Source organism: Cnephaeus nilssonii (assembly GCF_951640355.1).
Source record: "Cnephaeus nilssonii genome assembly, chromosome: 1".
NCBI classification, from domain to species: Eukaryota; Metazoa; Chordata; class Mammalia; order Chiroptera; family Vespertilionidae; genus Cnephaeus; species Cnephaeus nilssonii.
In genome coordinates, this window is record NC_137072.1 from 67,520,588 (window position 1) to 67,547,308 (window position 26,721).

The 26,721-nt window shown below is 38.7% G+C and overlaps 1 protein-coding gene across 2 annotated transcripts in view; it reads left to right on the forward strand.

The window, feature by feature from the left end:
• The window catches only part of ANTXR2 (ANTXR cell adhesion molecule 2), a 139,931-nt gene that overhangs the window by 67,171 nt on the left and 46,039 nt on the right, over window positions 1-26,721 (forward strand). Inside the window, exons 13-16 of one of the 2 annotated variants that reach the window (XM_079771031.1) lie at window positions 7,751-7,795; window positions 9,176-9,268; window positions 15,944-16,111; window positions 16,424-16,987. In XM_079771031.1, coding sequence (XP_079627157.1) covers window positions 7,751-7,795; window positions 9,176-9,268; window positions 15,944-16,111; window positions 16,424-16,570 — 453 coding nt within the window. In that variant the 3' untranslated portion in view covers window positions 16,571-16,987. Of the gene's footprint in view, window positions 1-7,750; window positions 7,796-9,175; window positions 9,269-15,943; window positions 16,112-16,423; window positions 16,988-26,721 lie in introns of those variants that run through there. The other variant, XM_079771032.1, reaches the window with a different exon arrangement.

Sequence of the window (26,721 nt, forward strand, 5' to 3'; positions counted from 1 at the left end):
CTTGTTTTTTATTATTGAGGAGGGCTCTTGGTGCCTTTATTGAGTTACTTTGAGAGCAGCTTGATAATTTTTTTTTGGAATGCACAATAAAGTAGAAGTAATTTAAATTTTAATATGCCTTCCTTGCACCATTAATTAAAATGATTTATGTTTGGTTGCCTCCTTGAAATAGAGTGTGATGTTAGTACTCATTGCTTCCATGGTGATGTTTTTCAACAGAGCATCATTTGCAAAGCAGGGTATCAAACTCTTCTTGGTCCTAGTTTATTTGCCTTGACAGCAGTACCTTTACTTAACTCCTGGCAGAATAAACTTTCACACTGTTCTTTCCAGTCCTCATTTGGCACTTTTAAATGACTATTCATTGACCAGACTTCCTACCAGTTATTTGTTAATAGTAAGAATCCTTTTCTTATTAAAGATATTTATTGATTTTTAGAGAGAGAGAGAAAGAGAGAGGGAGAGAGAAACATCACTGTGAGACAAACATTGATTGGCTTGTCTATTTCACGCCCCCTACTGGGGATTGAGCCAGAAACCCAGGCACGTGCCCTGACTGGGAATTGAACCAACAACCTTTCCATTGCACGCGATAATGCCCAACCAACTGAGCCAGACCAATCAATCTCTGACCATTGATGAGTCTGTCAAAGAGGAAAGGAAAGAAAAGGAAAGGCAGGATGAGGTAACTCAGATCGTATTTTGGTCTGGATGTTGAAAGCATCTAATTTTGTGAGATTCAGAAAAGGACTTCCCAAACAGCAATGTAAGAGACTTTGTGCTTTTGCACTTCAGAGAGGAACTACACTTGCTCTCTGATCTTATTAAAAAGAGAAGGGAGAATGAAAGGAAGACCCACCTATACTTTTAAACAAATTTTTGTAGCCAGTAAGAATGATTTCTCTATTGTCTGTGGGCTCATAGACACTTAGATGACATTGCTGATAAACTGGGCATTTGTTTTTGTCATTGGCAAGAATCAGTTCTGAAATAGTTCTTGATCTACAGTTGTTGTACAGTATCTTTTTTAATTCAGTGCAGTTCACTGTTGACAGTTCTTTTCACTCTTTTCTGAATATCAGAACATATGATTGCATCAAGCTGGCTGCAGGCTCCAGTGCTGACATTTTCTAGCGCAAAGAATGCCCACATCACTCGAGCATTTGAAAAGTGTTAATGAGCAGATCAAAAGGACTGTTGCCTGAAGCAGCTAACTTTTTTTTCCCCCTAAGAAATCGGCTCTCCTCCAAACTGAAATCTTCATTCTAGCAGCTAAGTAGATGAGATGTAATCCTCCCCGATGATGATAATAACAAATAAAAAAAAAATTGGAGAAGAATCAAACTCTGCATATGGTTCATAAAGTGGTGAAAGTGTTTTCCAGAATCTTCAATACTGAGCTAAAGGATGCTAAGTGGAAAAAAATCCTGGCAACTAGGCAATATTATGCCTTTTAAAATCTGCAAATTCTCATAAAATATGGTGCATATGAATACATCTTTTTCTGAAATGCATGTGCTCTTGCACTATTTAATACAAGAATGAGATTCTCATGACTGTTATTTTTAATGTATTTGGACTAACAGTAAGGTTTCCTGTTCTCCTGCACTAGTTTGACTGAAATGTAGGGATATCAGTTGGACACAGATTTTGCCATTTTTGGCTTTTGGGCAGAATGGCTTCATATAATTTCCCCCCTCTGTTACTTATGAGGCCACGTGGTAGAGTGAAGAGAGGGAGCATTTTGAAACATCAGACACATAAGGAACATTTTATTTTCAGTTCCATCATGTCTAGGTTAGGGATGTGAAGTATGTGAATTATCAAGTTATCTCTCAATAAAATGGGGATGATAAACTTTTTCCACATAGTTACCATAAAAATTAAATTATATCTATCTGCCTACTTTTTAAATCCATTCATCCATCCGTCTATCTGTCCATTCTTCTATGCATCCTAGCCAGTAACAATTACTCAACAAATCTTAAGCCTTTTCTTCTACACTCTTTCCCTTTGCAGTCCAAACTTATTTTGAAAGGATGTCATATGGCAGAAGAAGTTGAACTCAGAGTTTGAAGGTAGATGGGCCTGGGTCCTGGGTTTGAATTCTAATACTAATGTTTTCTCTTTGTATATCCTTGAGCAAGTTATTGAAGTTGGAGTCTCCGTATATTTAAATGGAGAGAAGCATAGTAACTGCATAGGGTTATATGACAGAACCAATAAATGGTGGTAGTAATATTAATACACAGATGAGCCATAGCACTGACTCAGTTTCTGAAGGTAGTGTTATTTTTTGTGGTGATGGTTGTGTCTCTTAATTTACTAGGTCGAAAGTTGACTTAGGCAGAGTTTTAAGGCTGTTGTGCCTATTGTTAACAATGTAGAAAACGTATCTGCCAGGATTTCAGAATCAATTTAAATTTATAATAAGTCATGCATTTAGTCATTTGTAAGATTAATTACATGCTATTGGAAAAACAAACCCTAATGTTCTTTTCTATAATAAGGTGAATACAAATGCTTTAGACATATGGCCTACTTAATTATGGAAAGGCATAGAAGCAAAAGTCTATGGTGGAAACATTATGATTTGTTTGTTTGTTTTTTTAACATTCTATTGGAATTTTCATCTTGGAAAGGGCTACAATTAATTGAATTAATTTTCTAGATGAAGAAACTTAGGGTAGTCTTACATCTTCCCACCTACCTTTCGTCTGAGCACCATTGAGTTCCTTAGTTCTCTGAATTTATTGGTTAAAAGAAATGTGATGCTCTGTTTTCTTTGGAACAAGCAATATTTTAGTTTCATGGAAATCATCTCTGTTTATTATTTATTTATTTTTCCTTCCTATTTTTCTCATAAATTTAGAGGTTGGCTATGAGCCTTTTAGAATGTTCTCAGCTATTTCCTTCAGTTTACTTTTCATTCATGTTTCTATTACCTGCTGCTTGCAGAGCACTTTATTAGACACTAGAGATATTTATAAAGAAGGGGAAATGATTATTGCCCTGAAGAAATCTACAGTCTTAAAGAGTAATTGAAAAATTCAAAAATAAACATATAAACCCAAGTTAATGAAGCATAATAGTTCAACTGAACAGCAAAATATAGTTTTAAAAGTTTTAAAGCTTCCAGATAAAGCAATAGTAAGTTGGTGGACTAGTCTGTGAATGCTGGATAAGATTTAACATGGAAACAGTCATTTTATTTGGGGGAAGCAAAGGGATCTTTGGTCTGCTTGGAGTAGAGGGACATGTAAAGGGGTATTTGTAAATCGGGGATTAGGATGGAACCACACTGTGCTGAGGCATTTGAACAAGGAGAATAGAAGTCTGGGCTCATGTAAATGTATTGAGAAAGAGCTTTGGTTTTCCAGATTGTGGCTTATGATACCAAATAAAGGGTCTCCAGTAAGGTGAATGAATGCAAAGACACCTCTTACTATCCTTTTGTGAGTTTGTCAGCAGTGATCATATAAGGATTGGATTTTTGTTTGCATCAGTACTATGCAGGATAATGAGTATGACATTAAAAATGGCAGAATCATGGAGAGGGATGTCCAGTAATTCTTGGAAGGTCTATAGAACAAGGTTGTGGATACCATTTATGTCCTCAGAAATTTATATCCCTGTGCAAGATGTACAGGTAATAAGCAGAGTAAATTTTAGATCCTCACAAGGAAATGAAAATGAGTTTAGCTATATTATACTCAGACTTAGTGGAATGAAGGATGTACCTTGGTCCTTTTCTAGTGAAAGAAGTTTAGACAACACTTCATGGTAATTTGCAAAATTAAGAGTGGAAGCATGATTTGTAAGGGTGTTCCAATAAATTTCAGTAATTCATTGATTTCAATTGTGGTCATTGTAACCATTGACCCATTTTGACCAGAGAAATGATCAATTAAGTTTCTATTAGAAAAAATATTTACCTGACTACATATGTTAGAATGAGGGATGGATTAGAGATAGGTAAACAAGCTAGATGTCTAATTTAAGTTGAAGAGAATGTAGACATTGATGACAAAAAAAAAAAAAGCAATGGTAATTAAAGACTTATCAATCAATGTCATCAATATCTTATTAGTTAAAATGCATAAAATGGGAGTGAGGACTGATGGGGTGCATCTCTTTCCTCTGAGCACCATTCATTTACTGATAATGGGTATGCCACACTTAAAGAGCTATTAGCAGTTCTGGAAACCTCACTTGGACATATTGATCAAATGAATATATACTAATGAAACTGACCAAGATGAGCACATAACTCAGAGCCATTGCATGAGAAATGGCTGTGATATTTAGCTTTGAGATGAATAAGTTCAATAGATACATGGTTATCATCCTAGTATTCAAAATTAAGAACTGCTCTCTTCTGGAAGAAAAATTAGTTGTGTGCCTGTATATTTCCACATCCTAGGATCAGGACTAAAGAGTGGCATCTACAGAGAGGGAGGCTTTGGCTCCTTTGGGGGAACACACTTTCAAATGATTTGAGTTTTTTGCCAATGAAATGAATTGTTTTGTGAGGTAGTGAGTTTCTCTTTATTGCAGGAATTCAAACATAGTTGGGCTACAACTTGGTGGGAATTTTTCACAATATTGAAGTTTTGGTTGATTGTGAAAAATATTGTACTAGATATTTGTCAGGTCCAGAGAATATTGAGTTTATGATTTTAGGTAGTGAAAGTGGGAACAGAATGCAAAGAATCTGCCCTTCTTCCCTGGTTCCCTCCTCCCCTTCCTATCCCTCCCTTCCCCTCTCCTCCCTTTTTTTCCCTTCCCTTCCCCTCCTCTCCCCTCTCCTACTTCCTTTCTCTCTCTTTGTCCCTTCCTCCCTCCTCTTTACTACCTTTCCCACCTTTCTCCTTTCCTGTCCTTCTAACTTCCTCCCCCTCCCCGCCCCCCCCCCCCCCCCGCCCCCCGCCCTTTCTTTCTTCTCTCTTACAAAATAGAAACTTAACTAAGTACTGGGAATACAGTGAGGAACAAAGAAGACAAAAAACAAACAAACACCCTTATGGAAGTTTCAGTTTTTTGGAGCTAAGAAATGTTACCAACTCTGATAAATGCTAGGGAAAAACAAATAGGCATCTGTAAATATGAAGGGAATCTGTCTGCTTTGGGAAAATTGGGGGAATTCGCAAGGGGGGCGGATTTTTCAAAGAATCTATTGGACATGGTAAATGATTTGGTGACGTCACCTAGAAGAGAAGAAGAAATTATAGAGTATGTGAAAAATTTGGAGCTGCAACTAGAAAGAATGATTTACTTGAAAGAAACAGAAAATAGGAAGAAGAGTTGGCTTTTAAATGAAAATGTTTAGGTTGCTTTTGACTCTTGAATGTGAAATGTTAATGGATCTGGTTTTCATTGGTTGCTTTTGGACATGTAGGTTGATAATTCTATGAAGTGCTTCTTTGTTATAAAGGAAATTCACCTATAGCTTGATAACCTTAACTTTTTTATTTTATCACAGCATCATTTTAAATTTTAATCCTCTGCTGGCATTTATTTCAGGTCTAACTGTAAAAACTCACAGGTTTTTATCTTTCAAAATTACCAAAAAGAACTGGAATTTAATTTTATTGATAAAATAAAAATGAATTAAATAAAAGGGTTCAATAGAAACAACAGCTTTTCTTGTAGCATTAAAAAATAATAATAATGAGTTAGTTTGAGATTCAATTATATCTGTGGGGTTGTAATTACTGTGTATTTTTTCCTGAGATTTACATCTAAACTAAAATTTGAATGATGAAAATATTATACATAAAAATGGAGTCAGTTCTCTCCACATTATCAATAACATTAATTTTTAAAAAATATTTTTTATTGATTTTAGAGAGGAAGAGGAGAGAAAGAGAGAGAGAGAAAGAGACAGAGAGAGAGAGAGAAAGACATTAATGATGAAAGAAAATCAATGATTGGTTGCCTCCTGCATGCCCCCCACTGCGGATTGAGCCTGCAACCTGGGCCCGTGCCCTGACTGGGTATCGAACAGTGACCTCCTGATTCATAGGTTGGTGCTCAACCACTAAACAATAACATTAATTTTTTTAAAAAAACCTTTCATTAAGGAAAGTTTCATATGTACACAAAGAAAGATTAAAATAATGAATCACCCTTTTCTCCTTCACTCAGTTTCAATTTCTGGCTGACCCTAAACCCAGATTATTTTGGTGAAAGTATCAGAAGTATATTATTTAACTTGGAAAAATTGTAGTATATATCTTAAAAGGGCAAGCAGTCTTTGAAAAACATATCCAAGATAATAGTAATACACCTAAATAATAATGATTCCTTGATGGTTTTAATTTTCAAACTTATTATTTTAAACTTTTGATCAATTAAGTTTCTATTAGAAAAAATATTTACCTGACTACATATGTTAGAATGAGGGATGGATTAGAGATAGGTAAACAAGCTAGATGTCTAATTTAAGTTGAAGAGAATGTAGACATTGATGACAAAAATAAAGCAATGGTAATTAAAGACTTATCAATCAATGTCATCAATATCTTATTAGTTAGTATAGAGACTTGGATATGTACCTGAATGATCAGAAGCCCCTGGCACTTGGTCAATAATTTTCTAGCATGGTTGTACAAAATCCAGATACTCCAACCAGAAAAGGTCATTTAAATTAGATGGAGGGGTCTATTTCTCTCATTTAAAGAATTAACTATCATGAAATAATATATTAAGTAATTATTCACAGAAAAAGGAATGTTGGCTAAAAAGTTGGTTTGTTTCTAGGTTAAAGGCTGGGGAAAGAATATGTTAATTTCCCTGTCAACTCGCCCAGAGCAAGCTGTTTTGTGTTGCCAGCCTATGAAAAAGTCAACAAGTCATAGCAGGGAGATTTTTCAAGTCAGTCCCTACTCTGTCTGAGGGGACATACTGTAACCTAGGGGGAAAAAAAAGTTTGTGTTTTGACATTAGAAAAACCACTTAGTGAAGGTTTGTGCAAAGTATTGGACAATTTTTGTTCTTGTTATTCATGTGGCATATGAAGCTAATAACATATTTATACCATAAAGATAGAATGAATGAATGTGTGTGGAGGAGTTTTGTGGATTTTAGGTGCTTTTTACCTATTTTGCCTAACAAATGACTCCACAACCTTGTGTCCTCAGACAATAATTTAGTGTCTTCACGGTTCTGTGGAGACTGGCTCAACCAGGAGGTTCTCACTTGTTCTTTCATGTGATTGCGGTCAGGTGGCAGCTGGGCTGGAGGCATCAGAAAGTTAAAGAGGCTCTCTGTCCAAGAGAGGTTCTTCCCTCACATTCTGGCACCTCAGCTGGGAAGGCTGGCACAGCTGGGGGCTGGCCATGTGCCTGTCTCTCACCACCTAGCCATGCCATAAGGTTATCCTGGGCTTCCTCACAGCTTGATGGTTTCAGGGTAGACATGACATGACAGCAGGCTCCCCCTAGAATGAGTGTTCCAAAGATGGCAGGGGAAGTGAAACACTTCTTTTGACCTAGCCTCAGAGGTCACATGGTATCACTTCTACCTCATGCTAGTCAAAAGCTAGTTACAGGAAAGTCCAGATTCACAGGGAGGAGCATACATATTGGATAGTGGGGGGGTGGAGGGGGTGGGATGAGGTGTTAAGGATCACTGGGGACATCATTGGTGCTAACACAGTATTTTACTAATCTAATTATTTTATACATCTTTACTGTTTCCTCTCTATGACACGAAAGTTTTTACATTTAATTTTTTTGTTTCTGGACAGGTTATCAAGGATCCTCCTCCACCACCACCCCCTGCACCAGTAGAGGTAAATGAGTGCTTAATAAGTGATGTCAGTGTTTTTAGATATTATCTCCAAATTTGACCAATTACATTATTATTAGGTAACTATGATACCCATGTATTGACTTTTGAATCATGAAAATATTGTTTGTCCTCTAACAATTTCTTGCATGTGCTAAACGAGATCAACAGTACAGAGATTTAATTTACTTCTTATAGAAATATATCAGTAGTTCTGATGTCACTTATTTTGTTTTAAAAAAGTTCAAAACTACAAACTGGCAGTTCCAAGATGTTATTACTTTCTTCAAAATGATTAATACAGTAGTCTCTCTTATTCGTGATTTCTCTTTATGTAGTTTCAGTTACCAGTGGTCAACTGTGGTCAGCTGAGGTCTGAAAATATTAAATGAAAAATTCCAGAAATAAGCAATTAAAAGTTTTAGTTTACATGTCATTCTGAACAGGGTGATGAAGTCCACACCACCCCATTCTGTCCTGCCGGATGCCTTTGTCCAGTGTATCCCTGCTGTATACCCGCCTATTAGTCACGCAGTAGCCGCCTCGGTTACCAAACTGCTGTCTCAGTGTTGCAGTGCTTGTGTTCACACAACCCTTATTTTATTTAGTAATGGCCCCACAGTGCAAGAGTAGTGATGCTGGCAGTTTGGAAATGTCAAAGAGAAGCTGCAAAGTGCTTCCTTTGTGTGAAAACGTGAAAGTTCTCAATAAGAAAAGAAAAGAAAAAAATGCCGAGGTTGCTAAGATCTACAGTAAGAACAACATGAATTTTCCTAATTTATAAATTAAACTATATCATAGGTATGTATGTATAGAAAATACATCATATATATTAGGTTTGGTAATATCCACAATTTCAGGCATCCAATGGGGGTTTTGGAGGGGATAAAAGCTAAAAGCGGGCTGTTGCACTATAAATAACTGTTTGCTAGCCAAAATTGTGTTAGAAACATGAAATACAGAATGTACTGCCTTGTGCATTTTTAAAGCTTCTCAACTACCTATCTTTTTAGTACAAACTTCACAGAACTCAAACATACACATACTTGGACGCTTTACATGACTATTTAAATGCTATCCCAAATTTTAATGTTTTATCTTTTTAAATATCAAGTGATGAATAGAAAAAAACACACACAAATGATGCTCTTAGCAACTTTTGGTAACTTAGTGAATAAGGGAGATTCCTAAAGTTGTGGAAAGGAAGGAGTCCTTCTATGCTCTGGAACTCCAGGGGAAATTTGTCTCATATAGTATAACTTGTACTGTGTTTCTTACACATGAATTGCATTATTCAGAAAAATGGTTCAATGTGAACCAGTACTGACTAAGCAATATTTTAAGAATGTAATTGAACCAATTTTTAAAAATTGTATCTAAATAGGAAGAAGAGGATCCTCTGCCAAACAAGAAATGGCCAACTGTGGATGCTTCCTATTATGGCGGTCGAGGGGTTGGAGGAATTAAAAGAATGGAGGTTGGTATCTTTAAAAAAATAGAAGCCACTAATTTGGAATATGAATTTCTAGAACTATTAAGCCATGGAAACTGTACTTTTTATAATTCAATATCACAATACATCCATTTTTTACTTAACACTGGGTCTTTTGCAGATATTCTTTTTCTATGGAATCATCTTAGCCATTTCAAAACTCTCCAAGAAGAACTAACTTCATTAGTCAAAGAACAGCATTGATACCATGTCTGAATTCTAAAGGGCGAAACAAAGTTAGGGTTTTTCTCACTATTTTGGAAAAAATTACTGCAGAGAACATCAATTTTAAAGAAGCCAGCCACTTAAAATTGCAACAATACTCATCTTTGAAAAGATCTAATAGCTATGTACTATTTGAGGAGAAAAATGTTAAAATATTCAATAGTATGGATATGACCTTATCACAAATGTAGAGGAAACACATGTAAGGCATTTTTAAAATACAGCTTTTAGTTACCACTTATGAACAATCATAATATCAATTAGCTTTTATTAGAATGCATTGAACTTTTTGACTGACTCAAATTGTGGAATGAATTGAAGTTTAATATTATATTTTAAAAATTAAATGAGGTCTTCTTACCACCACATAAATATTCTTCAAAGTGATTAATCTTATATAATAAACCCCTAATATGCAAATTGACCAAACAGTGGAGCAACTGGCAGAACGACCAGTTGCTATGATGTGCACTGACCACCAGGGGCAGACGCTCAACGCAGGAGCTGCCCCCGTTGGCCAGTGCGCTCCCCCTGTGGGAGCGCCACTCAGCCAGAAGCCGGGCTCATGGCTGGCTAGAGCAGCTGCGGTGGCGGGAGCCTCTCCTGCCTCTGCTGCAGGTGGGTGGTAAGGAGCGAGGGGTCCCGGACTGCTGTAAGAGGGATGTCTGATTGCTGGCTTATTAGGGCACAGGCTGGGCTGAGGGACCCCTCCCCCCACCCCCCATACATGAATTTCATGCACCAGGCCTCTAGTTAATTAATAATATGCAATAATTGCCAGCACTGAGCCCTTAACTAGTTCAAATAGGCCAGCATCTCACCCCAACGAGAATTGAAAGAATTTTTCATTGATATACTGCCGTTATTATTAAACACAGATCTTCACTTTTTCTCCTTATTGGTTATCCTTTAATTTTACTTCTTGATAAGGAATTTTTTTTATGTTGTGCAGTCATGGCACATGTCTTCTGTCATATCTGCTTTGTCCCATCACTGCCCGCAGAAGTCAATTAGCTAACTAACAACCTCAAAACTTGCAATTTTCTTTTTTATACACTTCAATAAATTTCAGATTCCCAATAAAAGTTGCCTCTCTTTAGAATAAATTTCAGTAGTTTTCAAAAAAAGCCTAGGCGTACTTAACATGGTTGTCATTATCGAAATGGTTATTCAAGTCATCTGATCGTGATTGTCACTTTCTTGAGCACATTACATGTTAAAATAATGCACATTATCCATAAAAGCTTGCCACTGTATTGTTGAAATATCTTCTGAGACAAGTACCCCATTGCCAATAAGCCATGGAAAAGGCAAGTGCTAAAATCTATTAAGTTTGTCTTTTGGAGAGAAGATTGCATCTGTGTTTGCCTGTGGGTAATTGGGAATATCAAGTAGTATGAAGAGCTTAGCTGGGCTAGCTCTTGTTGCTTGATACAGAAGGAAGGTCATTTTCCTTCAGCCTAACTTTGCTATGCCATTCTAGCCTAGGAGGGGTGGGAAAGAGTGGATTAGATATTCCTTTGCATATAAAAAATACACTTATAAATAAAAGTCTTACATTTGGATATCCTCTCTATAAAATGGTAATATGCAAATTAACCATCACTCCGCTACATAAGCCACACCCACCAGCCAAGCCACGCCCACCAGCCAATCAGGGCGAGTATGCAAATTAACCCCAATCCAAGATGGCTACAGCCACAGAGAGCAAGGTTTCCCAGGTAACAGAGGAAGCCAAGCTTTCCATAGCCGTTGCAGGCCTAAGCCTCCACTCAAGCTACAAAGTTTCAATTATAGAAGGTAAACAAATTCAAACAAATGGCGGCAGAATGGAGCTTGAGAGAGCAGGCCAGGGTTGCCGGCGGCAACAGGGGAAGCAAAGCTTTCCACACACCCTGGCCGGGCCCACCCGCTTAAGGCAACAAAGTTTCAATTGTAGAAGGTGAATTAACTGCCACAGAAATGGCTGCCGGAACCCCAGGCTTGGCTCCGCTCCAGGCTACAAAGTTTCAATTGTAGAAGGAAAATAAATTCTAAATACCAGGGCCTCCCTTTGGGTTGCCAGGGAGCGTGGCCGGCCTGCAAACCACCACAGGCCCCTCGCTCAGGCCGCCCCACACCCCAAGGGAACCCCCACCCTTATCTGTGACAACCTTCAGGGCAAACCAGCTGGCCCCCACCCCTGTACCAGGCCTCTATCCTATCTAATAAAAGAGTAATATACATATTGATCATCACTGCAACACACAATATAGCTGCCCCCATGTGGTCAAAGATCCTGCCCCCATGTGGACACAAGATGGCCACCACAAGATGGCCAGCAGGAGAGGGCAGTTGGGAGGCACCCGGCCTGCAAGGGAGGGCAGTTGCAAGGGACCAGGCTTGCAAGGGAGGGCAGTTGGAGGTGATCAACCCTGCAGGAGAGGGCAGTTAGGGGTGACCAGGCTGGCAGAGGAGGGAAGTTGGGGGCAAACAGGCTGGCAGGGGAGCAGTTAAGCATCAACCAGGCTGGCAGCAGAGTGGTTAGGGGGTGATCAGGCTGGCAGGCAGAAGTGGTTAGGGGCAATCAGGAAGGCAGGCAGGCAAGCAGTTGGGAGCCAGCAGTCCTGGATTGTGAGAGGGATGTCCGACTGCCCGTTTAGGCCCGATCCCACCAGGATCGGGCCTAAACGGGCAGTCGGACATCCCTCCAGGAGTCCCAGATTGGAGAGGGTACAGGCTGGGCTGAGGGAAAACCCCCTGCCGTGCACGAATTTCATGCACCGGGCTTCTAGTCTTTGTATGATATCACAACTTATTTTAGTTTAGTTAGCCTCATTTCAAAATGAATGTGTAAAAAGATGTTTGCGAAGGGAAAAAAAGTTTTGACATGATATACCACAAAATGTTAGAATAGTTTTCTCTGCATGGAGTGATTTTCAATTTGTGCTGTATATTTCTCCATTATTTCCTAATTTATTTGACATTGAACTTATAAGGGTGAGGTAAAAGTAGGTTTATAGTTCTGAGTATGTGAAATAATTTATTATTGTATTATTATTTACTAGTTATTGTATTATTTTCTATACAAACAACTATAAATCTACTTTTTCCCAACCCTGTATTCAGAATAATAAATTTAATTCCATTTTGAAATCTACACTTGTAAAATACCTCATAACAACAAGATAACGGATGTGTTAGTATGTAATATGTTAGCATATTTTTGATGAGTAAATAATGTTCTTGTTAAAACTCTAGGAATTATGCCAGATTTTTGCTAGTTCAATATTTCAGTGTCCCAAAGATTGAGATCTCTTTGTAAAGAAAAGCATAGGCATGAGCTGAATGGGTCCTAAGTTAAAGGGTATATTATTGGCTTATGCTCAAGAAAGCCAAGGATTCACACACATTTTTTAATAACTTGTATTTTAAGTTTTAAGCATTATTCTCTTAACGTGAAATTACATTGCCTGTTTCTATTCAGTTGAGAAAAATTTATGATAAGGACTCACCCACTTTTAATAATTGAGGTCCATTTTAGCTTTAGATAATTCTGGCTACATTTTATGGTGTATTCCATCAAGAAGATGGAAGTGGGAATGAGGATGACAAAAAAATGAAAAATTAAATGTGGACATTACAAAGGGGAAATGCAATACCTAAAAATACATAATAAAAATTGAAGTGATCATTAAACATCATTAAACTTTCTCAAACATGAATTTACTTAAAGTTGGAGAGGGAAAACAGAATACATAATCTGCTTTAAAATTTTGCCTATTCAAACCTGGAAAGCATTTTCTTTAAAAAAATAAATTGAACTGGGGAAAGTAAAAGGAATTCTAGAAATTATGACCACATCTGAATTACGGAACAAATCTTCATAACTAATGCTATTTTAAGCCGGTATAGGGATTTTACTTAGGACTATGGTAATGGAAATTTGCAGAAAACTGGAATTGAGCTGATGTTAATAACAGCTGTTAGCACAGCTGATCCATAATACCTAATGACTTCCAGTGTGTTTCTGCCAATGCAGCGTGAAACTGTTTTTGTTTCTTTTCTTGATTCTGAAATTGCTCCTTTATAATATAACCACCTAGTCATCCAAATATGCTCTGAAAATTATGGAATATTATTGTTAATCACGAAAGTCAAGCAGAGTTGGAAGAACTTAATTATCTAGCTTGTGCTGACTCCCTCCCGCCACACCCCCACAGAAAAAATATCCATGTATATGAACTCTGCTAAGTCTCCCTTTGGTGATCTAGTCTTGTTATTCTTTTATCATTTGTGACCATCTCAATGTGGTCCAACTAAAATATTAAAATGTATACATATACTTGTGTATATATTCCACTACTTTGAAGAGTTTTAAGAAAACTATAAAGTTAGACTTTGAGATGAAGTGAGAGCGTTTGTTTTGTTTGTCGGATGGTGATGATGATGAAACAGCTACTTCATGAACTAACACTAGTAGATTTACTTAACGAATTTCCTTTAGAACTCAGCAACCATATTTCATAAGTGTAATGTCTTGATAGTTGAGTTCCTGGAAATGCCACATTGGGTCAGAACTCTAGTTTAACTAGCTTTGGGTTCTTTATCTGAGAATGGTTTTTCAGTGAAACTTGGAGGGAAAATATGATTTCCATGACCTTTGTGATACCAGCTGTGAAGGTTAGGCCGAGGAGCTGTATATGTTAAAATCTGTCATTTCTAAATAGATCTAAAATGTATCTTCTTATGTTTCTATTCTGAATTATTTTCTGAGTTATGATACTTATATGTTTACTTAACTGTGCATCTTTTTCCATTTTTTGTTTTTCCCCTTAAAATTGAGACTTTACAACTGCAAGGATATGTATCCTGATTTTAGGGTTTGTAGTTCAATTTAGCTGTATCTAAAGATTTTAGAAGTCTTAGTTTATCTAGGTGAAGATGCTGTGATTTGAAAGAGAAGGTCATTTCTCTGGAAGGAGAGCCAGCTATCTAGTTCTAAAGGTTTAATGGTGTTTAAAGCAATTTTAACACCCTCATAAAGAACATTCTAGTACCACTGATCACACTGAGAGATACAGATACATTTTTAATGAGTCAATAGGGCCCAATTGAAATTGAAAGCCTATTCTAAAACTATATTAAAAAATGGCTAAAAACACCTAAGTAAGCCTTACCAAAAAGCTGCGAATAGTTCTTTCTATAAATAGGGATTATCTGTATTCCCACACACTAAGGTCATTAAAATGCTTTAAATGGATTTAACAATTTTTTCTTTGTAGAAATCACTTAACTCTGCTGAGTCGGTGTGCCCTGGACAGGCCTTCCTATTTCTTTTTAGAGCTTCATTGATGTTACCTCTGTCGTCTTTGGTAATGTCCTTGGGCTGTATCTTGTTCCATGCTTGTACATGAAAAAGTTGAGCTCAGATTTAGCTCTTATTTCTTGTTCATTTTAAAACAGAGAAAACAATTGGTTGACCCTGTGGTTTTTCAATGTCCAGAATTTTCAGAGAATTAAATTCCCTAAAATTTGTGAAAATCCCTGGTGTTTCTTAAATGTTCTTTCCATAACAGAGGCTTTTTATCAGCTTTGTCTTCCTCAATGAAAAACTGTTATATCAAGTAACCATACTCAGATGAGAAGATCAGAACAGGAACTAAAGACCGAAAGATACTTTATAAAATCAAGCTTTATAAAAGTAAGGAAAAGACATATATAATTATTTTACTTCTGAAGACTAAATGTTTAAATCGTACATTTTGCCTCAATCAAACTTTATGAAGAGTTTGGAAGGAACAATGAACTCCTTTGTGTAAAATACATTTATAAAATTCAAACCTATTTGAAATTTATTAACCTATTTCAGACTATCTGCATTAAAATCCCTGCCCTGCTACTTACTAGCTGTGTGGCTTTGGGTATGTCACTTAACCTCTCTGGGTCTCAGTTCCCTCATCTGGAAGGCAAAATACAGTATCTCATTGCATTTTCCTATGGACTAAATGCAGATCGGCACATAGTAAGCATTCAATAAATTCTAATTATCATTATTATCATCTATTTCCCTCAGTGCCATCAGTATATAGAGGTATGTGTTTAGCTGGAAGAGGACCCTATCTGATTAAAGAATAGGATTACAGACTATCATGCATTATGAACTATCAATTAACTCCTTATTTGAAACAATGGAGAAATGGTTGCTTCAAATTTTAATTAACTCCAGATTTATACAAAGGGTCTTTTATTTTTTTTTCTGGGATCTTAATGTTAAGTACATAAGTAATGGTGATAAACCTATTAAATCTCAGAAGAGGAGAAATTTACAGTTAGTCTGCCTATACATCTCCTTTTTCCTCTGAGGTGGTGAACTGAAGGACCATTGGTTAAATCAGAACCTATTTTTCCAAGACACTGTATGTCTGAGATAATTTTTCCCCCTTTGTTTGAAAGGTTCGCTGGGGTGATAAAGGATCTACTGAGGAAGGTGCAAGGCTAGAGAAAGCCAAAAATGCTGTGGTGAAAATCCCTGAAGAAACGGAGGAACCCATCAGGCCTAGGCCACCTCGACCCAGACCCTCGTACCAGTCTCCTCAGACAAAGTGGTACACACCAATTAAGGTACTGCCCAAGTTTTGTGTCATTTAACTGAAATTTCCCACAGACACTGTACCTCCTTTTGTCCTCCCCACCCAAGTCTCTGAAGGAGGACCCAGGTCCATCCCATAGCAGACAAGCCGTCTGCATTATAGCAACTGAATATTTTCTCAGCAACAAGGACCTCCTCTTCTTATTACTTACTTATTCTTTGTTTTAATTTATGAAAAGAGTGAGAGTAGAGAATAGGCTGTACCATCTTCATTTTAACTCACGTGTTCAGCCAACAGAGGTTGAGTGTGTTCCTTAGGAATGAACAAATCATGTTCCCTTTAGGGTCGGCTGGATGCGCTCTGGGCTTTGCTGCGGCGGCAGTACGACCGGGTTTCCTTGATGCGACCTCAGGAAGGAGATGAGGTTTGTATGCGAGGATGTGTTGGGAAAGAGCTGACTGCTTGGGTCTGTATAATGAAGGTGAAATAATAATCAAAAAGAATTTAAAGCCCTCAGTACACTGGAGGAAGGAATTACCATCTCCTATTACATACGGTGCTTAATCAATTATCTGTTGTTAGAATACATCTTCAAGATGCAGTTTAATAAGTTCCTTTTCAAGTAATACATTAAGAAATTATGGCTCATTGTACACTGGCTTTAATGAGCACACTCTTTGCTTCAGCCTTTGACTTGGATGACATCATGTTCTGAGGTTTCACCCAATGGGGAGACAGACTCCGGGTTAGGAACTGAAGTCTTTCTCTAGCATTGACTAGCAATGCGGACTGGAGAGCACGCCTCAGAGCCTCTATTTCTTGATGTAAATATGTTATTTCCCTGCCTCCAACATTTAATGAATCTAATTTCTTAAATATATGAAAGTGTCTTTGAAAGCATTATAGAAATATATATATACATACACATATGTATAGAAATATATAAATACACATGTGTATTCGTTTTCTCTACCAAGTAAGCCTATTTGAAGCTTTTTTGTTTTTGGAAATTTGTCTAGAAATACTCCAGTTTTATAATTTCTTTAATATATTAGCACTATTTGCTATTGTATCAATGTAAGAAAAATTGTTTAAAGCCTTTTGATATGTAACAATAGCGAGTTTTGTTGAGAAACACACCACTGTTAGTGGTAACAACAATGTTTTCATCATGTGTCAGCACGACCGTGAACACCATTCACTTCAGCTTCAGAGGACTTCGGGTTCATTCAGGCGCAATAAGCTATTTTCTGTCATGGTATTTAAAAGACAAAAATGTCTAAATCTTATGATTTTACTTCTATGAGATGAGGGTCATTTCAGAAATATCTGAGTTCAACCATTTAGGAAATCCAATCTGAGAAAATATTCCTGGAATATTCCCAGCAGATCACTTACCCTTTGCTAGTACCACAGGTAGAGAGAACGAGGTAGTGTTTGAAGCAGACTTTTTCATTACCGGACCGCTGTGGTTATATTTAATGGTACCTCTGTTTAAATGGACGCATGATTTGGAGTTCTGCTTCTGCAACAACATATAGGAACACTCCACAGTTAACTGACGTTAGTATGGGAAAGCTGGGAATCACCCAACAGTACCATTTCAGATTATCATTTTATTCACAAGGTTATTTTATAAATTTTGTTAAATTATTTGCTGGATTTAAGGTATAATGTTTATTTATATACTCCCCCATTCAACCAACCAATGATGCAAAATTATTTGATCACAGAAATCAGGTAAGTTTGACATGAGTTGCTCTTTTGCTTCTTGCTAGTTATCTTTTATAATATTTATTATTTTTTTTAGGCTGGGTTTGATATGAAGTTTGTAGGTATCAGCATATATTCTTTTCCCTTTAGACAACCTGAGAAGTCTTTCCCCTCCTTCCTCCTTTACTTATTTCCCATCTCCCATTTTCATGTTTCACAAGGATTATTAAGAATATGTTTCTCTCAACTCCACATCATCAACCAGGTCCTCTTTATTTGATAGAATTAATTCCAATGTAAACTTTTGATCCCATATACATTCATAACTATAACCTGTACTTTTTCAGATATTAAGTGATTAAATTAGCAAGTATCATTTCAATACTTAGCAGAATTAGTGTTCTGTATCTTAATAATTTAGAATAACAGAAGAGTTCCAATATGTTTACATTATGTTTCAGAAAGCCATCATACTACTTTGGTTACATGGTCTTCAGCCCTTCCCTCCCCTCCCCTCCCCTCCCCTCCCCTTCTCTCCCCTCCCCTCCCCTCCTCTCCTCTCCCCTCCCCTCCCCTCCCCTCCCCTCCCCTCCCCTCCCCTCCCCTCCCCTCCCCTCCTCTCCTCTCCTCTCCCCTCCCCTCCTCTCCCCTCCCCTTCCCTCCTCTCCCCTCCCTTCCCCTCCCCTCCCTTCCCCTCCCCTCCCCTTCCCTTCCTCACATTTATGTCCACTATACTTTCACCTTCAGGTTTGCTAATTTCTTATACAAGTTCATGCATTTCTTACATGCTATGCTAATTTTCTTTTTGGCTTCATTTGAGAGACTGAAGACTTTCAGTTGCTCTATTCTTATCTTCAAGAGTACAGTAAATACTGTTATTGACGAGGCCTACCATGTGACTTGGTGATAGTTGTGCCAAAACGAATCTGCACCAGAGGACACGTAATCATAGTAAATATTTTAGTGGATTTTATTTAAAAATATTTACAAGAACTGAACTACATCAAATATTATTATCCAAAACAGTAATATTTAATTATTTGTGATCATAATTGCATGGTGCAATGGTATGAATCTACCAAGACTCCAACATCTTACAAATTTTATTTTATAAAACAAGAGCATATAATATTTCTTATATTCCAGTACTCTTTGCTTTGGAGTGTTTTTGATTTGAGAAACCCGAAGTACTTTTCCCAGTAGGAAATGCGGCTCCAGAGGTCCAGAGAGACCCAGGGAGTGGAGCACGCCAGGCACAGCTAGTTTTGCTGGATGGGAAAAATGGGGTGCTGTGCTTTGGTAGGCTTAACCTGTGCATGAGAAGGAGACCGTGGTTCACCATTACCTCCTACTTACCGTGTCCAGTTGGTGAAGCCCTCAAAAACTAAACTGCCTGAACTCCATGGTTCTCACCAAATTTGCTTCTGTATTTGTTTCTTAGGATTACCTGGGGCAGAGAACAGTTTAAATGTAGGAGGCTAGGTTGTCCCAGGGGCAGGGCCCTCTGCTCCGGCCCTCTGTGTGGGTAGCCAGGACGTAATCATTGAATGAGAAGATTAGTCTTGGAGTTGTTTTGATTGCATTTTTTTTCATATAAATTGGTGAATAACGTTTGCAAATAATTTTGTTATTTTCCTGTACTCAAAAGCTGGTGTGTGTTTACTACTGAATATACTTCTTATGAAGTATTTGTTTAATGGTGTAGGAGGGGTGTGTGTGTGTGTGTGTGTGTGTAAATATAAAGCAATTTGTGTGTTATAGGAATTAGGTAGGCTTTTGGAAAAATATTATAGTTGGAATTGAATGCAGCGTGTTTTATATTGTCAGGAAACAAACGAGAATGCTTTCATTTCCGAATTTTTAAAGGAAGTAGTAGTCTTTTTTCTTGAAAAGGGAAAAGGAACAAATTTTATGATGTTTAAGAAACAGTAAAACGCAATTGTTTTCAGGCTGCGGCTGATGGCTCCAATATAACGGAACCTCTGCCAAGTCAGCGGCACGTTTTCTACCTTAGAAAACAATCGTGTCATTTATTTATAAATCGTTGACTGCAGATTCTGCCTCCTGTGAGTTTAGTTTAATAAACAAACCAGGGACCGTAGAACTAAACCCAGAGTCACGCACACTTACTCTGCAAGTCAAATACCCTCCTTTCCTGACTCAGAGGCCGCCCTGGGCTCATTTGCAGAATCCACGGCTGCACTGAAGTCCTTGATCAAGTCACTGAAGTTCAGGCACAAAGTATCAAAGCGGCGCGAGCCACCTCTGCGTCCCTCGCTCCCGCTCCCTCTCCGCGCCGCCCGCTCCTGCGGAGGCGGCGGTCCGCGGGCTGCGGGCTTTGATCGGGGCCGCAGCTCCTCGGAGTCATGAATGTTTCAGCGCCGGCGCGAGGTGAGGGCCGCGGCCAGGGGCGAGCGAGCAGGTTGTCCCCGACAGCTGTTTGCAGCGGCGGCAGCGGCCGCCTTGCCAGCGGAGGTGGCTGAGAGCGGCTGGACCGTTTTGGTCTCTCCCGCTGCCTGGAGGCCCGAAACACCAAAGGTAGGAGCAGGGGTGGACACAGCTGCGCTCCCACACTCGCCTCAGGCGCAAATAAAGCGATCTAATGCAGTTTGACTCCAGGGCGGCGGGGAGGCCGGGACCGAAAGCCACTTCAGAGACAACTGCGCGCTGCAACATCTGCCGCCCGGTTCCCGGGGAGTGACGGGGGACAGCAGGTACCGGTCCCAGCCTCCGCGGAAACAGCCGCCACTCAGCCAGGGACTCCTTTGTAGGGCCTCCATCAAACACGCAGCAGGAGTTTGTTTGGTTTTCAAAGCGGTGTTTTGTTTTTGCAATAACAAGGTAACTTATAAATGATGCATTACCACGCGTTCTCCCCCCCCCCCCCCTTTTTTTCTTCAATTTGAAAAGGGAGAGTTAGAGAAGCAGAAAAGGCAAAGAAAGAAGAAAGCACAGCACCGGTTTTTGGAGTTGTTCCACAAACCCAGTAAAGCCCCACGGAGCTTCTTGGCTGTAGCTGAGGTTATGTTCACCTTCAGGCTGCCACCCCTCGTGCACCAGTAAGCAGAGGTAAATTTGTATACTGCCCTGGAAGGCTCCTAGTAATAGTAACGCCCGTGATGTACACCCACTGATGGTTTTTATTTATTTTTTCAACATATTTTTATTGATTTCAAAGAGGGGGAGAGAGAGAGAGAGAAACATCACTGAGCCATGCCAGCGGGGCCACTGTTGGTTTTTTAAACTTACATCACGGGGCTTCTTATGACATGGAGGTGAAATATAACTTGATTTTTTCTGATGGGTGCACTCTTTTAGTAAAGTGAAGTTAGGAAAATTGCTTGGACTTTAATTTTCTTCCTCTTTATAAAGGCTCCATGCCTATATTTGGATATTAAAAATAAGATTTTAAGTCAAAAGTAAGAACTTCATGTTAAAGGCAGCATTTTTCTTTTCTGAGGGGGTTTCCCCCTCTACCATCTAGGTTCAGCCAGAAAAAAAAAATTGTGTAATTTTCTATGGGAATATGGCAAAACTCACAATTGTGCACACACAGATATATGACATAAAGAATTGTTTAAAATAGTTAAGTAAATCCCCAGGGTATGGTAAGATAATAAAGACTCTATAGTAATGTAAATTATTATAATTAAGAAAATTTAGGCCAGCCCGTGTGGCTCAGTGGTTGAACATGACCTATGAACCAGGAGATCACAGTTGATCCCCAGTCAGTACACATGCCCGAGCTGTGTGGGCTTGATCCTCAGTGTGGGGCGTGCAAGAGGCAGAGAATCGATGATTCTCATCATTGATGTTTCTATATCTCTCTCCCTCTCCCTTCCTCTCTGAAATCAATAAAAATAATATATTTAAAAAAAATGAAATGTAAGCTCCCTCACCTGAGGAACCCTCTGCATGACCATTTGAGATGAAGGACAGGTGCTGACCTAAAGGCATCCTTTGGAGTGGGAGTAGCCAGGGAACAATGGTCTGGGGACAGATGCTAGTGTGTAGCAGTTTTCATCAGTTAGTGGTGAAATAAGCATCATAAGTGCATGGTGAATTTCCAGCTGAGCTAAATTTATTTTGTTGAGATGACTTTTGTTATTTATGCAAATACAATTTTAATATTCTGAAATAATGGTAGCTGCTTAACAAACAGTCCATTCTGACAGAACTCAATGTTAGTCTTCAATTTTAAAAAATCTACCAAAACAAATCTGAACATAGGGCAGGTTCATTGAAAAGGCACCAGAGTAACTGATAGCCTCAGAGGCACAGGGTTTAAGACTGGTTCTCCTGTTTACATCTCTTGTTCTAGATTTATGTTCACTCCTCTGACTGTCCTGCTCTTGAATTCTCATGCTCAAATCAAACTGGCCTTGCCCTCCCCTGCTGGCCATCTTGTGGCAGCCACCTTGTGATGACATGGGTGCAGCCATCTTGTGACCACATGGGGGTGGCCATCTTGTGTGAGGGTGTGACAGTCAATTTGCTTATTACCTCTTTATTATATAGGGTTTATTCATTATTGTATTATTTTCCATAAGAACAACTGAAACTACTTTTGCCCCACCTTGTATGTTGTGTCATAATAGATCTTAGGGACTGTAAGGAAACCCTTTGTTTTAGCATGAGTCAGTATAATTGTACACAAAATGCCCACAGTACTTTCATACCTTTCCTATTCATAAAAAAATATTTTTATTGATTTCAGATAGGAAGGGAGAGGGAAAGAGAAATAGTAATATCAGTGATGAGAGAGAAACATTGATTGGCTGCCTCCTGCATGCCCCACACTGGGGATTGAGCCCACAACCCAGACATATGCTCTGACCAGGAATTGACCCGTGACCTCCTGGTTCATAGGTTGATGCTCAACCACTGAGCCATACCAGCCTGGCATGCCTTCCATTTTTTGTATACTTAAATGAAATAGTAGAGAAAAAATATCAATTAAAAAAAACAATAAAGTGATTGCTTACCTTTCATTTCTGTAAGATTTAAAATTTTATATGGTTCTTTAGGCCAATTATGATGTTTCATCACTGAGAAAAAGTACCACTAGACCTTCCTATCCTTTATGCTACCAGTAGTACCTTTCATTCTTATTATTTCTTGTCTTTATATTTCCTGGCATCCTTAACCTTTTGCACTGGGATGTCGAGTGTGACTCGACATGGTTAGCATTAGAATAAAGGAATCGAGAAAAAAGCAAGCGAGTGCAAAGTTAAGATACCTTAAATACCCTGTTTAAATTAGTAGAAGTAATTATTATCTTTGGATCATACATATTTGAAAGATAAATTTTTACTAAAATAACCCATATCATGAACATGCCATTCTTATTACAATCCCACTGACTGGTAGATGTGTGTCTACTGTATATGGGTGTGCATAACATGATTAACATAAATATATGTATATATTTCTATAGAACATGTTTTTCTCAGTGTGTATGTCATCAAGTAATGTCTGTTTCAATGGAAAATAACAAATTTATTAGAGTACTTTTCCATACAACTTCTTAGCTTAAATAAACCATTTCTTTATTATACATACTAGCTGGCAAAAGTGTTGACTTAGTTTGGTTCCCTAATGGGAAATATAGAATATACTTAAATTACCAAAAAATTTATTTGTTCAAAGAAAATACAAGTAGAACTTGGAGAGTGAATTGTCTTTTTACTGTCCTGGTCCAGACATAATTTGTATTTAGTCTCATCATATACATTTTATGTACTAACTTATAAGTATAGGTAAAGATTTTTCTTGGTTGAAATTGATCATCAACCTGCTTGTCCAGTATGAAGCACAATTTTAGTTTGAATCAAAATAAGAGATTTCTAACATTTTTTTTAAATGAAGCATTATTTCTTACTTACAATAAATTTTTCTACTAAAGCCATTTTCTGACACTAAGGATTTAATGGAGAGTGAATTCAGTATATTTCATTCAATTAACATTAATAACCCCAGTGAGAACAGTGTGCACACACACATATACACAGGATTCTATGGGTTTGCAATTACACACATACGTAATATATCACATAATATTTTAATTGCCTAACAGAGTTAGTAAGAAAATTTGTAAAACATCTATATATATAAAAGCCTAAGTGACCGGCCAACTGGCCAACCTGCCAACCATCTGACCATGCCATAGCTATGATACACAGTGACCATCAGGGGGCAGACGCTCAACGCAGGAGCTTTTGAGACTTGGCAGCTGCAGTTCTTGGTTGACACACCCAGAACCAGAAAGGAGGAAGCCCGATTACCCAAGAATCACTCTCTCGTAATCCAGGACCCCTCAGGGGATGTCGGAGAGCCTGATCCCTGCAGGCCAGGCTGAGAGACCCCACCGGTGCATGGATGCACCAGGCCTCTAGTCTATACTAATAAAAGGGTAATATGCTAATCAGACTGGATACACTGGACATCTTCCAGACATCATTCTGGACGTCCTTCCTGACAAAGCTGGGGCCTGGGCGAAGCTGACCCAGGGTCCCATGTGCCTGCCCAGGCGAAGCCAGCCTGGGGTCCTGGGAGCCTGTGGCCAGCCCAGGCGAAGCCGGCCCAGGTTCCGGGTGCCTGCTGCCGGCCAGAAGGAGGGAAGCCTGGGTTCTGGGTGTGGGAACCGAGGCAGAGGTAGTTAGGGGCGATCAGGCAGGCAGGCCAGTGGTTAGGGGCGATCAGGCTGGCAGGTGAGGAGTTAGGGATGATCAATCAGGCAGGTGAGCAGTTAGGGGTGATTAGGCAGGCAGGCAGAGTGGTTAGAGGCAATCAGGCAGGCAGGCAGAGTAGTTAGGGGAGATCAGGCAGGCAGGCAGGCGAGCGGTTAGGAGCCAGCGGTCCCGGATTGTGAGAGGGATCCCGAATTGTGAGAGGGTGCAGGCCGGGCTGAGGGACACCCCCCCACCCCCGTGCACAAATTTCATGCACCAGGCCTTTAGTGTTTTAATAAATATTTAAATAATACATTTATATACATGGCATAAAACGTTCTATAGTTATGAGCATTTACTTTTTGGTTATCTTTCTCTGACCCTCGTTTATCCCCTTTTTCCTACCTCTTAACGTTGGTTGATTCCTAAGATTTAACCCTTGATCTTATGTTTTTTTCTCATCCTACTTTTCTAGAGAGCACACAGATTTTCGCTGTGTCGCTATCATCATTAGGCATGTCATTTTTTGAAAATCTATCCTCCCTCCTGAATTTTGCTTGCATGTCTCTGTGAGCTTATATGAATTTTCCTCTTGGATAGTCTATTGTCACAACATTATCTGTGTTTACCTGGACCTACCATATTCCCTGTGTATAGCTTTCAAATTTTAACTTTTCTCTGTTGTTCTCTCTGTCCTTCACCTGATGTATCTAAGCTAAGGCCCAGCAGCCCTTATGGTTCACACACTCAATGAGGGGAGTAAAGACTTTAACTTCCTAATTCAGAGTATGATGTCCTATGTCAACAAGTCACAATATTTCCCTATAATGATCACAAGATATTGATTCAATGAAAAGAATTGTGTCTATTAATGCCCCTCTTCATTTTATTATAATTGAATAAAAATGAGCTATTGATAAATATATGCATTAGACTCTACTGATTCTTAAGAGAGACATCATTTTAACATTGTAGGATTTAAATGCTTTTGTTATCAGGACTTATAATTTTACCTTCATGATTCTACCCTGAAACTAAGCTACTTGAGAAAATTAAGATATCAGTGCAATTCTCAAGTGGACAAATTTGAATTATTTCTTATAAAGATACTAGAGGCCCGGTGCATGAAATTTGTATACTCGGTGGGATGGGGGAAGAAGGTCCTTCAGTCCGGCCTGCGCCCTCTTGCAGTCCGGGAGCCCTTGGGGGATGTCCAACTGACAGCTAAGCCGTCAATTGTACATCCTTAACCCTTTGCACTTGCTTGCTTTTTTCTCGATTCCTTTATTCTAATGCTAACCATGTTGAGTCACACTCGACATCCGAGTGCAAAAGGTTAACACTGCTGCAGAGGCGGGAGAGGCTCCCGCCACTGCCGCTGCACTCGCCAGCCTGTGAGCCCGGCTTCTGGCTGAGCAATGCTCCCCCTGTGGGAGTGCACTGACCACCAGGGGGCAGCTCCTGCGTTAGCATCTGCCCCTGGTGGTCAGTGCACATCATAGCAACCAGTCGTTCTGCCGTTTGGTCGATTTGCATATTAGCCTTTTATTATATAGGATAGCTGAGGATGCTGCTGCATAAAAGTGTTATTTATATTGGGTGACGATTTATCAATTTTGGATGATGATTAATTTTAAATTTATAATTAAATCTATTAAAATTTTCAGAGTTATAAATGCGTGACACAATTCTTTTCCCTTAGGTTGAATTCTGAGTAGATGAAGGCTCATACTTTTTAATTCCCTTTATCAGGATATGTTTATTTTGTTGCTTGCAGTTGCATTCTTCTCATTTTTTTTTTTCTAAAGCAGATTTAATACTAGTTTCATAGACGATTGAAGAAGAGTTTTCAGGGATGGAAATTCTTGTGATATCTGTATTTATTCCAGTGAAATCATACATTATAATGTCAACCTATTGCATCATCATTTTCTGTGCAGCAGCTTAGTCCAGTTTATAGAAGTGCTGGCTCTTCGCAACAAACAGTGAGAAGAAGACTGAATCTTAAGTTCAGTTCCTACTCTCCACAAGGAGTGGCATGGCTTTACCTGTCCTCTGAATCCAGATTTATAGACTAGTCGTATGCTCTTAACTAGATCAGTTCCTCTTTCATTAACTACTTAAAGTAGGGCAGCTGTCTGAGCTGTTGGTTATAAATTTGCTAATGTTTACTTCGTTAATCTCTGATACAAAAGGCAGCAGATAACGGGATCAGAGTTTCAGGACCTCGGGTTTTTATAGCCTGAAAGGAGGATGA